The sequence below is a fragment of the Leptopilina boulardi genome, unplaced genomic scaffold (genome assembly GCF_019393585.1).
Source record: "Leptopilina boulardi isolate dan_hultmark-lab unplaced genomic scaffold, ZJU_Lbou_2.1 LbouV2_66, whole genome shotgun sequence".
NCBI classification, from domain to species: Eukaryota; Metazoa; Arthropoda; class Insecta; order Hymenoptera; family Figitidae; genus Leptopilina; species Leptopilina boulardi.
The window spans coordinates 339,723-353,553 of record NW_026138012.1 but is presented as its reverse complement, the minus strand read 5'-3'; the positions used below and the strand labels follow the sequence as shown (position 1 = coordinate 353,553).

The window sequence follows — 13,831 nt, the reverse complement described above, 5'->3', positions numbered from 1 at the left end:
CGTATATATACACGTCATCGACACTTTGAGCCCACCTATTCCATGACGTGTATACACGTCATCGACACCCAAGGGGTTAACTTAGTTATGACCATTAAATGTGCTTCCTTCGTGAATCGTACTCACGTAAAAACAATTATTATGATTATTAATATAAAATCTCGCGTAGTGTTGTCACAATATAATTTAAAATCACAAACAAATGTTCTAAGCCTTTTCATTTTATTAATGTTGCTCAACAACCAGTTTTAACAAAAAACATATATTTATTACCTTAGTTACTTTTTCTTTATGAACCTCTTCTAATCTCATTTGCGCCTGTTTGTAACTTTTATGTTCTGATCTTGGATCAAAATTAGTCATGTATGGGTCCTGAGTGCCTTGTATTTGAGGAGTCGTTGAAATAACTGTACTTACAGGAAACAGTACTGTCGTCTCATAGTATTTTTTTTCTACTGATGAAACTGACGTTGAAATTTTCCTGAAAAAATAAATATTACTCTCCATAATGAGCTTTAACTCAGTCCAATTCAAAAGTTTTTTCACTTTCAATTTTTTAAATATTTTTTCAATGATACCTCAATTATTTAAAAGCATAAAAGAAAAAATCGACCAAGGAGAACTCAAATAAACTTAAAGAATAAAATTATAATATTTTTATTGATTACATAGGAGAGCACTGATTTTTGTGCAGAAAGTGTCGAATCTATTTATGGAAGATTTAATTTTTAATCTTTTTAAGATTTTTTTAAATCCATAAATTAAAAGTTATCCTAAGCTATTATTTTTGAGAAAAAGAGGTCAAATGATAAGAAAACTCGCGTTATTGACAATAATTGAGTATTTTTAACAATGAAAGAAAATTTGATAGAGCCATTTTCTTGGAATTAATTTTAGTTTTAAATTACAACTACAATCCCTGTAAAGCACATACCTGCACTATGAACTTAATATTATAAAAAATATATGGAATTTTTGAACTGCATTAATTGAAAAAAACAAGGGTGCCCACAACCGGAACATGCACCTTTTTTTTAAAAAGACCAACAATTTATGTGGTTTTGATTTTTTGGTAAAATTCAAAATTAAACCACAAAATTACTATAATAATCTTTGAATTCTTTCATTCGTTTATACTGTCCGGGCTGGATCAGCTGTAAAGGATAGTTTTATATGACTCTTCTTCGATAGAAAGATGAAATTTTGATGCAAGCAATGAAATGTCCGCCTATAAGAAATATTGCAGTTCCGATTGTGCGAAAAATTTCAGCGAAATGTTGAGGAAATGTGAGGATGAAAAATTACTGACATATTATTTTTTAATTTTTGCAAAATAAAAAAATGAAATATGTTACAAATTTTTAAGTGAAATATTTTGAAAAGGTTATTCATTAAAATTCTAGAAATATCGTGTAGCGAGATTAATGTATGTGAGTGTTAGAATGTATGTGTGAAGGTATGAATGAGTGTGCTTAGTATAAGTGGGGATTCAATTAAGTGGAGAAAAGAAATTTTGTGAATTTTGTTAATTCGAGTGGCAGTATAAAATTGAAAAGATTATAGTAAAGACCGTTATAAGTGTTTAGATATATATGTGATATTGATAATTATTTGAGGACAGCGATTAGCACCTTATATGTATACAACCACGATATTAGGTAAATCAGCGTTTAATTGAATTTTTTATATTTAAATTATAATATTTAACGCAGCGGTTATGTTGCAGCGTGGTTTTTTTGTTACGCTTTGGATAAAAGGGAGAATTGAATCCCCATGATTCTCTTATCCAGCATAAAGTTGGATAGTGCTGCAATTGGAATTAAGAATTAAGTGGACGGATAATCGATGCTGAATATTTTTATCGGTGAACGAAAAATTAAATATCTGCTCATCGATTCATCCGTATCGCCTAAGGAAGGATAAACTACAACCATTCCTATTTCCAAAATCGTGGCGCTATTTTATTCCAGGAGTAAAAAATAGGACCACTAATTTGGCGAGCGATCATCGGCTCGATTTAACTTTGTGGTGAGAAGGAATAATTATAATTTGATTATTTTCTTGAGCATTGATATGCGTAGGTGCGCATAGTTGCTATATATATACTTATTGACGAAATTCGCATATATACTGTTTAAAGCGTTGGGTCTTGTCTTATGTGTGTCTATCAATGTGTGCGTATGTGTATGAAATTGTATAACTTTGTTTAAATTTAGTAAATGGAAGGATTGGCAGTCAGATAATTTTATGTCTTATAGGTAAATTCTAAATGAAATTTTTATACAAATTGTAAAAACAATTTAGTAAGATTAATTATTATCAAAGTAAATTTATTGGTTGATTAATCGCATTTATTTCTTGTATTCATTGTGAAAATCATTACAATCGAAAGGAAATATTTCAAAATTGTTAAAAATACATATTTAGGCAATAAGATCCGGATATATTTGTGAAAAATATAAAAATGAATTACAGAAATAAATTGCGGTAGTGATTGTGAAAATATGTGACAAAATTTGTTTATTTAGTTAAATAGTGACAATTTATTTATTATAAAGAAATTATTACACGTAAGATGCAACAAGCGAATTAATATATATGAACAGTAAGTATAAAAATAGAATACTTAAAATAAATAAGATCCGCTGAGGTACGCAAGAATATACTATAAAAGTCAATTTGTTACAAATTTTACTTGACTAGACTTTCAATATTCGTAACTTTTTAATTGAATTCTTAATTTACTGCATAATTATTATTGAACAAAAAATTTGTTTCGCAGAATTGTCATTTGAGAACATTTCTATTTTTCAGAGTATTCAAATGTTTAAAATTTAATTTGTCTAAAATTGCAAATGACAAAATGTACATATGAACCGATCGCCGGAAAGACGGCATACGTCGATTTAAGACATTTTGAGATATGTTAAATTTAAGATTCATTTGTAAGTTATAATTTAAGGCATCATTATCGAAAATTTTTTTCTTTTACAAAGGTTTACTATCGGTCAACTAATTTTGTCACATATTTTCACAATCACTACCGCAATTTATTTCTGTAATTCATTTTTATATTTTTCACAAATATATCCGGATCTTATTGCCTAAATATGTATTTTTAACAATTTAGAAAAATTTCCTTTCGATATTTCTAGAATTTTAATGAATAATCTTTTCAAAATATTTCACTTAAAAATTTGTAACGTATTTCATTTTTTTATTTTGCAAAAATTAAAAAATAATATGTCAGTAATTTTTCATCCTCACATTTCCTGAACATTTCGCTGAAATTTTTCGCACAATCGAAACTGCAATATTTCTTATAGGCGGACATTTCATTGCTTGCATCAAAATTTCATGGACCTTTCATTGAAATATTTCGAATCTTTCAATGAAATATTCAGGACAAATTCAGGAAATTTTATGTGCTGTGTGCGAGGGAACAAAAAAATTGCATTCACCTTTTTTTTAATAATTTACACCTATTTAACACACTTGAAAAAAAGTAGAAAATCACTTTTTCCTTCATTTTTTCAAGATATTTTGATTCTGCTCACTGTTTCAAAATTGACTATATTCAGATCAGCAATATCTATTTGCTGTCAAAAATTATGTAGGGGTGCCCACAACCGGCACTCTTCACTTAAAATAAAAAGAATCTGGTAGCCCTCTGCGGGGGCGGCCACATTCTCATCACGCGCTTCGCTCGCTAGTTTGAGAGCGCCCAGGGGCGCGCGAAGGACAGTCGCCCCGCTTCGCGGTTTGATATTAATGTGCGCTTCGCGCACATTGTCGTAACGTCGCGCTACGCGCTCCGTTTGTCTATTACAATTAAAAAACCTAGTATCATTAATTACTTTTTATCTACCCTGTATAATTAAAAAATTCCTCGATTACATTAAAGGATTGTATTAATTATACTATCAGAAAGTAGATCTAATAGTCTTTATAAAAATGAGTTAAATTATATAAACAAGGCTTAAATGTATTAAAATACATTTTTTATTCAACAAAAAAAGAGAAAAGCGGCGCTACTGCTGTTCAAACTTAGTTCTTTAATTTTGCGCCGTGGATTGTCTAGACCTTGTAATTAGGTAACGAAAATCAACGAACAAAATTTTTTTAATAAAATAAGTTATTCCCCTTCGAAATACTTTCAATTGAGTAAAAGAAAAAAATAATTGAAAATTTAAAAAAAATAACTTTAAAGTAAATGAATTATGAAAAATTTTTAATTTATGTGAGGTTCCGCCCTCATGTTTTTATTCCTAAAAAATTTTCTCGTACAATTTATGTAAGAGGCATTTTACGTGTAATGTCCTGAGTTAAAAAATTGATTTCTCGAAAAAAAAGTGAAAATTAAGGAAATTGTTGTCCTTCTAGATAGTAAAATCACCCCAAAAAATTTTTTGACTTTTTTGAAATTTTGGGAGATAGAAAATGGTCAATTTTATGAGTTTTCCCTGACACCTCCTACTATTTGAATTTTTTTTGTCTGCAAATGCATTAAAAAAAATTTTGATTATCAATATTAACTTGTTAACTTTTTCTCAAAATCTTGTTTTCGCACGTAAACCTTCAATTGATAACTTCCGAAATATGATAACTTTATTTATTTGTAAATTATTATGTACAAAAAACACGCCAAAAAAAATTTCTAATTTTTTGAGTGAATTATATTTATTTGTGTTAATTCAAAGTAATTTGAATAAATATAAAAAAACACAATGACAAAAATTCTAGTCTAGAACAGACTCCTAAATTAATTAAAAAATTATTTTAATTTTAAACCATTCAAATTCTAGTAGAAAAATCGTTTGTGGGCCCAAAACAGTAAAAAAAAAGTTTCCAAAAAATATCAAATCATTGTATTAAAAGTTTTGGGGTCGCTAAATCCAAATTTAAGGTCAGATTTAAAAAAACCAAAATGGTGGACACAATATGGCCACCCAACATGACAGAAAAATTTAAAATTGATTCGGTTCGTTCAAAATTCGGTGATATGGGGTTTTTGGAGACGGTGAATACAAATTTAAGGACAGATTTAACAAATTCAAAATTTGGATTCATAGACTCCAAAAACCCCGATGGTTGGTTCGCCCATGGTCGGCCCAACTAGGGCTGCACGAGAGTCGTCCGCCCTAGTTGGGCCGAGCATGGTAAATATTGTCACGCAAAGGTGGCCCGACTATGGCTGCCAACGTCGGCAGCCCTAGTTGGGCCGACCATCTGGCACGACGGTCGGCAGCCACAGTTAGACCAACCTTGGCAGCCCTAGTGGGTTTAACTATGGAAAACAATGGCCGGCATGATTAAGGCACCCACAGTTGGGTCGACTATGGGGAACTATGGTCGGCATGACCTAGGCTGCCATAGTTGGGCCAACCGTTGGAGACGACGGTTGATTAATTTTCTTATCTAAATAAGTTTTATTTTTATAATAATTTTTTGCCAACGCCAAAGTGATTCGATATGAAATAAATTGTTCATTATTATTTTATTATAAAATAGAATATTTATTAAATAATTTGAAATAGGTAATTTTTTTAAAGAATTATTTTGTTAATACTATAATATTAATTATTATTATTATATTAATTTATGATAATTAAAATTTTAATTCTTATTTAAAATTTCTAAAAATACAGTCAGCATAGTCCCCCATAGTCAGGCCAACTGTGGCTGCCATAGTTGGGCCAACCATCCGGCACGACGGTCGGCAGCCCTAGTTGGGCCAACTTTGAGGGACAATGGTCGGCATGACTTGGGCAGCCACAGTTGGGCCAACCTTGGTCGCCCTATTTGGGCCGAATATGAGATCGTCGGTTGACATGACTTGTGATTTAGCAATCACAGTTGGGATATACTTTAAACAAAATGGTGATTAATAAAACTGTGGCAGCCAAAATATTAAGAAACCCACTTCTTAATGGTCGGCTCAAGTCGGGCCGACGGTCGGCTAAAGGACCCCGCACACGCTATAGGAAAAAAAAATTTTCAGTCAAATTTTTTTAAACTTTGCAGTTTTGTAGATTATCACCTCCAGAACAAAAAATATTGAGGTCAAAACCTCCAAGAATCAAGTCCTTCTGAGCTACACCATGTTGAAAGCTTAAAAAGTGACAAAAAAACTAAGTTTTAGGCTCATGGTTTGGCATTGGCTTAAGGCTTGAGTTAGACTCAAGACTTCAGTTTGGCTCGAGGCTCACGTATGGCTCAAGGCTTAAGTTTGGCTCGAGGCTCACATTAGGCTCAAGGCTTGAGTTTGGCTCGAGGCTCACGTTAAGCTCAAGGCTAGAGTTTCGCTCGAGGCTCATGTATGGCTCAAGGCTTAAGTTTGGCTCGAGGATCACGTTAGGCTCAAGGCTTACGTATGGCTCGAGGCTTGGCTTTAGCTCGTGCTTCACATTATTAGAATCGAACGAGTTCAAAATCGTTTCCTTCGGTTCTTTTCTAGACAAACTAATGTTCGTTTTTACAGATTTTGATATGAATATGACAGCTTACGTTCATTGTCAAACATACCCAGACTTACATCTAGATTTGACTATTTTGATTTACTTTTCTTTTTTAAATCTTTAACGGGATACATTGATTGCCCCCCCTACTATCACTCATTAAATTTTCTATTCCAAAACGTCATTCCAGACATTATGTACTGTTTCAAATACAATACCATCGTACAAATTACGGAATTAACTCTGTCATTGACAGATTATCTATAAAAGCGAATGAGGTTGCTAATGACATTGATTTTTTAAATATTAAGTTAGACGCATTTAGTACATCACTGCGTAATCTATTATTTAATAATTAGTTTCTTTCTTACCTAAATAGCAGCGTTATACATATAGGTATATTATACAATTTGTATTTAAAGGGTACTTTATTTTTGAAGTCCTGTAAATAAATAAACAAATAAAACAAAATTGAAAAAAAATTTTTCTTGAAAAATCAAAATTGTTGAAAATTAAAAATTTAAATAATTTTTTTGTTTTTGAACGAAATAGTCTGTCCAACGAACTTAGGCGAAATTTTGGTGTACTTAAAGTGCAAATTAAATTAAATAATTACATACAGACAGACATTTGTTTAAAACTTATTTTTTGGCATGAGGTAGTCTTGAAACGTGGAGATTTACAAGAATTAGAGATTGGTCAAAATCGGGCAAATGTAATACTTTCTTAATATGATGAGAATGTAAAAATTAAATACTGATATTCGTATATGTACAGTGCTTCGACAATATAAAATAAAATTAAACGTTTAAACCACGTGTCCCAATAAGGTTTAGGGGGAGGGGCCTTGTGACAAAACGCTTACATGGAACTGCAGCCTAAGCTCTGCGTTGCTAATGCGTTGCGTCAAATTTAGCATGTGTTGCCCATAGCAACCGACCCAACGTATTCGTAACGCAGAGCCACGTATTCCCCTAGTGCGGATGTAGGAGCTTCTACAATAACTCCGAAAGGCAATTCCAAGTCCAACTCCAAGTCGGTTGGAGTAGGATGCGCGCGCAATGTATTTTCAACTTTTGCATTTTTCAATAAACTTATAATTACTCATAATTCATTAGTTTTAATTACTAATTATTAATTAATAACCTATTTACTAATTATTTTATTAATAATTAGTAATTAAAACTTGTTAATTATGAGTAATTAAGATCATTAAAAAATTCAACAGCTGAGAATACATTGCGCGCGTATCCAACTCCAAGGGATGTTGGATTTGGACTTGCCTCTTGGACCTATTGTAGAAGCTCCTTCACATATGTGACGCCGCAGGAGAAAAGAGACCTATCGCCTATAAACCATGAATATTACAGGAAAGGCATTTGAAGTTGGACGTTCTGATTGGTGGAGATGATCCATCGAAATTCATCCCTACTACCTCACTACTACATTGATGGTAGCTGCTAAAAAGTGTTCCGGAACCCTCAAGTATCCAATCACCATTATGATTCTACTGGATCCAGCCAATTACAAAATGTTCTGGAACACTTTTAAGCGGCTGCCGAAAACCCCCGATATTTGCGCATATTCGTGAGATCGACTCAGATAAAGTTACTTCGTGCAACTTTGGTTATATTCGAGAGATTTTCGTGAATATCCAGCCTTAAACAAAGCGAGCGGACATAACCGAAGTTGAACGAAAAAAGCGAGTCACACGGACATAGTGAATACAATAGTGTGAGAAGTAGAGGGGCCGGTTTTCTTGACTGCCTCACAGCTGACTTTGTAAACACAAAACATGACCATGTTTAATAAATAATTGCACAAAAAATAATAGATATAAACAAAATTTGACTTTTTTATGTGAAAGGGCAATAAAAAATCTATTAAATATTATCAATAACTCAAATTTCATAATTTTGGCGATAGGTCCCTTTTCTCCTGCGGCGTCACATATTAGGACGTTTCTGAATTGGGATTTTTGCATACTTGTTAAAGGTATAGGGAACTGCAGAACTGCGATACGCCATCTGGTGTCGACCCAGTTGTGTCAGCCATTTTTCGTTCTGTCTCTTTTTAACATTACGTTCAGAAAAGAGATAGATAACCAAGATGTCTGACGCAACTGGCTCAATTTTCCCATAATTCTCTGCGATTTCAGATCCCTATACTTGAAAGTATGCCTGACTTGAAAATAAAATGTTAAAGAGAAATAAATGAAACGACGATAAATAGAAGTAAAATATGAATAAAACAAAAAATTTAATAAATCCTGATTTATTTATATAGACATTTTGTGGTGTATCTGTATTTTTATAAAAATTATGTTCTCAATTTAGCAGGCCAAAGTACTGCTAGCGCTACGATAAACACTTTGAATAGTCGTTCCATTTTTTTCGTTTGGTAACATAGGCCGTGTCACCTGGGTGCTTTATCTCTACTCATTTTTATCCGACTTGGTTATGGTTATTTTTATTGGTTTTTTAATTGGTTATTTTTAAAGAAATGTCAAACGATGAAGATCAAGAACGAAAATTTTTAGTAGATGCTTTTACTGAGGACGGATGGTTTTATATTATTGATAAAAAGGCGTTATTAATCACTGACGATTCCGAAATTAAACTGGGAGTTTTAATGCAATTTGAATTCCCTGACAAAAAGGGAGAAATAAAAATTCGAAAAGGAGAACTTATAATGGAATCAGGCAAGTATACATAATATATAGGTATTATATGTTTTTTATTGTTTACTAAAAATTTTTTAATTTCAATTTTTTGAAAACCGTTTTTTCCAAAAAATGAGCTTAATAATAGTAAAAAATATAAATAAAGAGTTAATTTTCTAAAATGTTATATGCTTTTTGAAGAAATCATCAAATAATATCTCGTCACGCGGACTCAATTAAAAAGTTAACTAATTAGATCCCTATTTTGTACGAATCATCTTGATTCTTCACATTATGCTCACGAACGAGTTTCACAAATCTATTATTTTACATTTGCGATTTGGTGTTAAAATAAACAAAGACAGTACAATCTATATTTATGTTTAAATCTTTATTATAATTATGCAAAATATTGAATAAAATATATATGTAGATGTCAGCATGAAAATTTCCCACTTTGTCCGGTCTAGTTTCCGAGATAATCGCGTTTTTCTAAAAATGGTTCAAATTTTCGTTTTTTTTTATTGACTAAAAACAAATTACGGAGTGTCATACGTTGATTCATGCCTCTGTCATAATTTTTTCCCCATTATAAACACTTGAAAAATTTTTTTAAAATTTTTATTATACACGGAAAAAATAAGTCAGCAAAACTTTCGTATACTAGTATTTCACTTTTGGACGGGGCACAAATTTTTAAACGTTTCATACACTTTTTAGTAATGAAGCATAAACTTTACCGAAAAAGTGAAACAGAGTCAAGAAATTATTTACAAACTGTATAGAAAGATCAGTTTGTTAATCTATATTGAACAGTTTTTAATAATATTGTTTAAAGATTGTCGAATTTCTATAAAAAGTTTTACAACATTGTAATAATTGAGGTTCGAAAGTTTGAAACATAAAAGAGAGTAGTTAAGACAGCAGTCAACGAAAGAATCGTAGACTTTTTCTAAAATTCCAAACATGCGCAGTTAGTAGCTTGGTCAGTGTTGATCAGTGAAATTAACTTCTTCGTTCGCGTGGCTCTCGATAGCCGCGGCGGTTAGTTGCTAAGACAAAATGCGTTATATATCTTGATTAGGTAGGTTCGAATCCCGCGGAAGCGAATTCCGAATTTTAATGTCAATAAAATTGTGTATAGTGCGTATATAAGATATTAATAATTGTGTTTCAAGTGATGTACAAATTAAGTAAAAAATACCAAAAAATACCCCTGAATGTGAAATTTTTTTTAATTTTTCTAAATTTTTTGTGAGTTTACAAGCGTTTGGTTGACTGTCGTCGAATTTTTATGCATATAAGTGTTACGAAATCTTTGGTGCACGTACTTAAGTTCTAGCTGAGAGTTTATGAAAGTTTGATAAACTGATTCCGAAACATCAGAGCACATTGAGCATCGGCTCGTATACACAGTTCACATTTTTATAATTAGTTTTGTTTTCTTAATAAACTGTGTCTATACTTTTTGAACAACTCTCGTTCCCGTCCAAAAGTGAAATACTAGTTTATGAAAGTTTTGCTGACTTATTTTTTCCATGTATACACAAGAAAGAAATTTTTTACTTGTTAACTTGCCCGAGTGTTGAGTTACCAGGTTTCTAAAATTAATAAATAACCGAGAAAATTATCGTTAATGTGTGAATTTTTTTGGATATTAAAAAAATTTATTGAATCTATAAAGAAAAATTTTTTATACAAATACATCGTGTCATTAAAAATTAAACAAATTTTTTTTAGAAAAAATCAAGAAAATTTAACAGGAAATTACCGGGAACTTTAATTCATCAAAAAAACTCGCCACTTGCTTCTGCATTAACTTGTGCATGTTCTTGTACATGTTCTTTATTCAAAATTCAAAAATTTGGGTACGTGTATAAGTATGTATGTCTCCTTTTTTTGTTCACATTTTTACGCATAAACTTGTACCATATCATGTACGAGGATTTTCAAAAGGTTAAGGATTTGTAGTAGGGCCGTTTACATCATTCTTAATAAAAATTATAATTTTAATAAATAAAAAATAAAATTTAATTTAAAAATAAAGGTTTATCTAGAATTTAAATTGTAAAGCAAAAGATTAAAAATAAATAAAACAAAAGTTTAATTTTTATCTCACTTTATACTCGTTGTTATGACAACATAAAACATTAAAATTTATTCATTCGAGTTATATTTCAAAAGTAATCAAATTTTTCTAAAAACATGAGTGAAGAACAAGTTTTAATTGAAGGGGATGGCTGCTACACAATTCTTTATAAAAGTTCAATAAAATTCAATTCAAAAATGCCGAATTTAAAGGTTGGATCATCAATTGAATACTTATAGCCAGAAGACAGTGCTCAAAAAAAATGTTTTACTGGTACCATAATAGCAATCTCATGTGAGTATATAAACTATATTTTCTTTATTAATTATCTGTAATGTGTTATTATAATTTTTTAAAATATAAAATAATTTGCCTTAAAAAAATATTAATATATTGATTCTTTTATTTTTCAATAAGCTGATGAAAACGAATTGGCAAAAATACGAGCCGAAAAAAAAATGCTGCAAGAAGAAGCAAGAAAAGATCAAATGAGAAGAATGAAACAGCAGGTGATGAATCTTCAAGAAAGGTTAGGCACATATATTAATAAAATAAAAATAAAAAAAACAAGTCATTAAAATTGTTAGTAAGTGTCTTTAAAATTATTTTTATTTTGTTTTAATATAAAAATTTTTAATAAAAGTATGATACAATTATGTCAGTCACGTATAGAAAATAATTCACTAATACAATTAAACAAACAATTATAATCAAGTTTTCTTATTCCTAACATTTAATAACTAATTATTTTTCAACGTAAAATCACTTTCTTTCCTCCTAAAAATAAACTTCTTTTAATAATTTGATTACAAAATTTTTTTTGTTAAAGCTAATGGAAATTTATATGTTTGTCAATCGCGTCACAATGATTATTTATTATAAATATAAATAATTTACTTTGCGAAGGCTATAACTTTTTAACCTCTCTTAATCATTATTATACAGAAGCAGCTGTTTTCTATTTCTGCCTCAGGAGTTTTGTTGAAAAAAGTAGATGAGGTTCTAGTTACCAATGATGCGTTAAAAAACAAGTTGTTGGAGTTAAAAGACGTTAGTAAATAATTTACGATAGAATTTCTTTTATTTTTAATGTAATTCGTATTTTGGCTAAACATTTTGTTTGTTCCGTATAGAAAAAAGGTGTACGTGTTTTTATTTTTTTTATAGATATGTTCAAATTTTCAAAATTTACACTTCTTAAAAGTTTAGACATTTTCAATAATTTATAATTTTAAAGTATTTTATTTTGAAAAATTTTACGTAAAAAAAACTTCTGTTTTCCTTTGAATGTTACATGTTTAAAAAAAAATTTTTAGCTTTTTATTTAAGAAGAATAATATTATTATATTAATTTACAAATTCATTTTTTCATTTGTGTGTTTTTTATTTGTTAGCTTTGTTTCTTACTTAAAAGCAATTAAAATATTTAGCATAAGTTTTAGAGTGACCCTAATAAAACTTCTTATTCAATAATAATATATTTTTAAAGAATACTTTTTTTATCTTTCTTATTTTTTAAACTAAAGAGTTTCTAACTACTAGGACTTTTTACTATTTCACTTTCCACACTATACTTGAAGGTGAGAAAATAAAAGTATGTATAATAAACACTTTGATTTAAAAATTAAAAAAAAACGTATTGTTTTGAATAAACAAGTTATTTTTATAAATAAAGTCATCAAGACAACAGCAAATCTTTTTAGAAATGTTTCTCATTACTTATGGGTAATAAATAAATTTATAAGTTAAAAAATGTTTAATTTGAACAAAGTTTAAAGTTTGCATATTCCATTTTAAAAGAACGTTAAATTCAAAGTAAAGAATTTATAAAATATTAAATTGGTTTAGATCTTGGAACATCCAAGTCAATGGACAGAAGCTATTGAACATACTGCCGTTGAGCCAGAAGGTAATAATGAAGAAAAAAGGATTAATACACAAATTTATGAAATAGACCTTCCCGAAACTAGAGTTCCAAACTTGGAATCGGTGGCTACTATCCTGCTAAATCCAAACCTGGAATTTCTTCTTGATGATTCACCAATGCGATCAACACTAGACACACAGCCGGTAGAAGTAATAGGAGAACCTTTTCGTTTCACTTATTCGGAACAGACCGTGAACGAAGAAGAAACAGCAGCGAACCAAAATGACAACAGCAATTTGAACACTGTGGCAAACGAGGAGGGAGAGAGACTTCAAACTGGACCAACCAATAATGAAATATTTCAAACTTCAAAAAACAGTGATGTAAGTTTATTTTATTTAGATAAATAAAATCAGACTTCTTGTCAGGTCATTGCTCAAAACTTCAATATTTTCTACAGAAATAGTCATTAAAACATCAAGGACTCCAAAATTGACAGTAAAATTTCCTTGTACCTATATATCTGTCACAAAACTTAGTATGCCCTTCACACATAAGCGGAATAACCAATTTAAATGAAACATTCCAATATGTGAGATATTAATTCAAGTTAGGTTTACAAAATAGATTTGAAAATAATAAATAATAAAATAGATTTCAAAAAATTCAAAAAATCGGAAACTGAAATTTTTCAATTTGTGACATATTGCTACTAAACTTTCTACTCTCTTAATTTGAATCAGTGAAATTTCACT

The 13,831-nt window shown here is 30.1% G+C and overlaps 1 protein-coding gene across 2 annotated transcripts in view; it reads right to left on the bottom strand.

The window, feature by feature from the left end:
* LOC127290437 (amyloid-beta-like protein) overlaps window positions 1-13,831 on the bottom strand; it is a 694,733-nt gene that overhangs the window by 435,388 nt on the left and 245,514 nt on the right. For both annotated transcript variants that reach the window (XM_051318992.1, XM_051318991.1), the window contains exon 8: window positions 274-481. In XM_051318992.1, coding sequence (XP_051174949.1) covers window positions 274-481 — 208 coding nt within the window. The remainder of the gene's footprint in view (window positions 1-273; window positions 482-13,831) is intronic.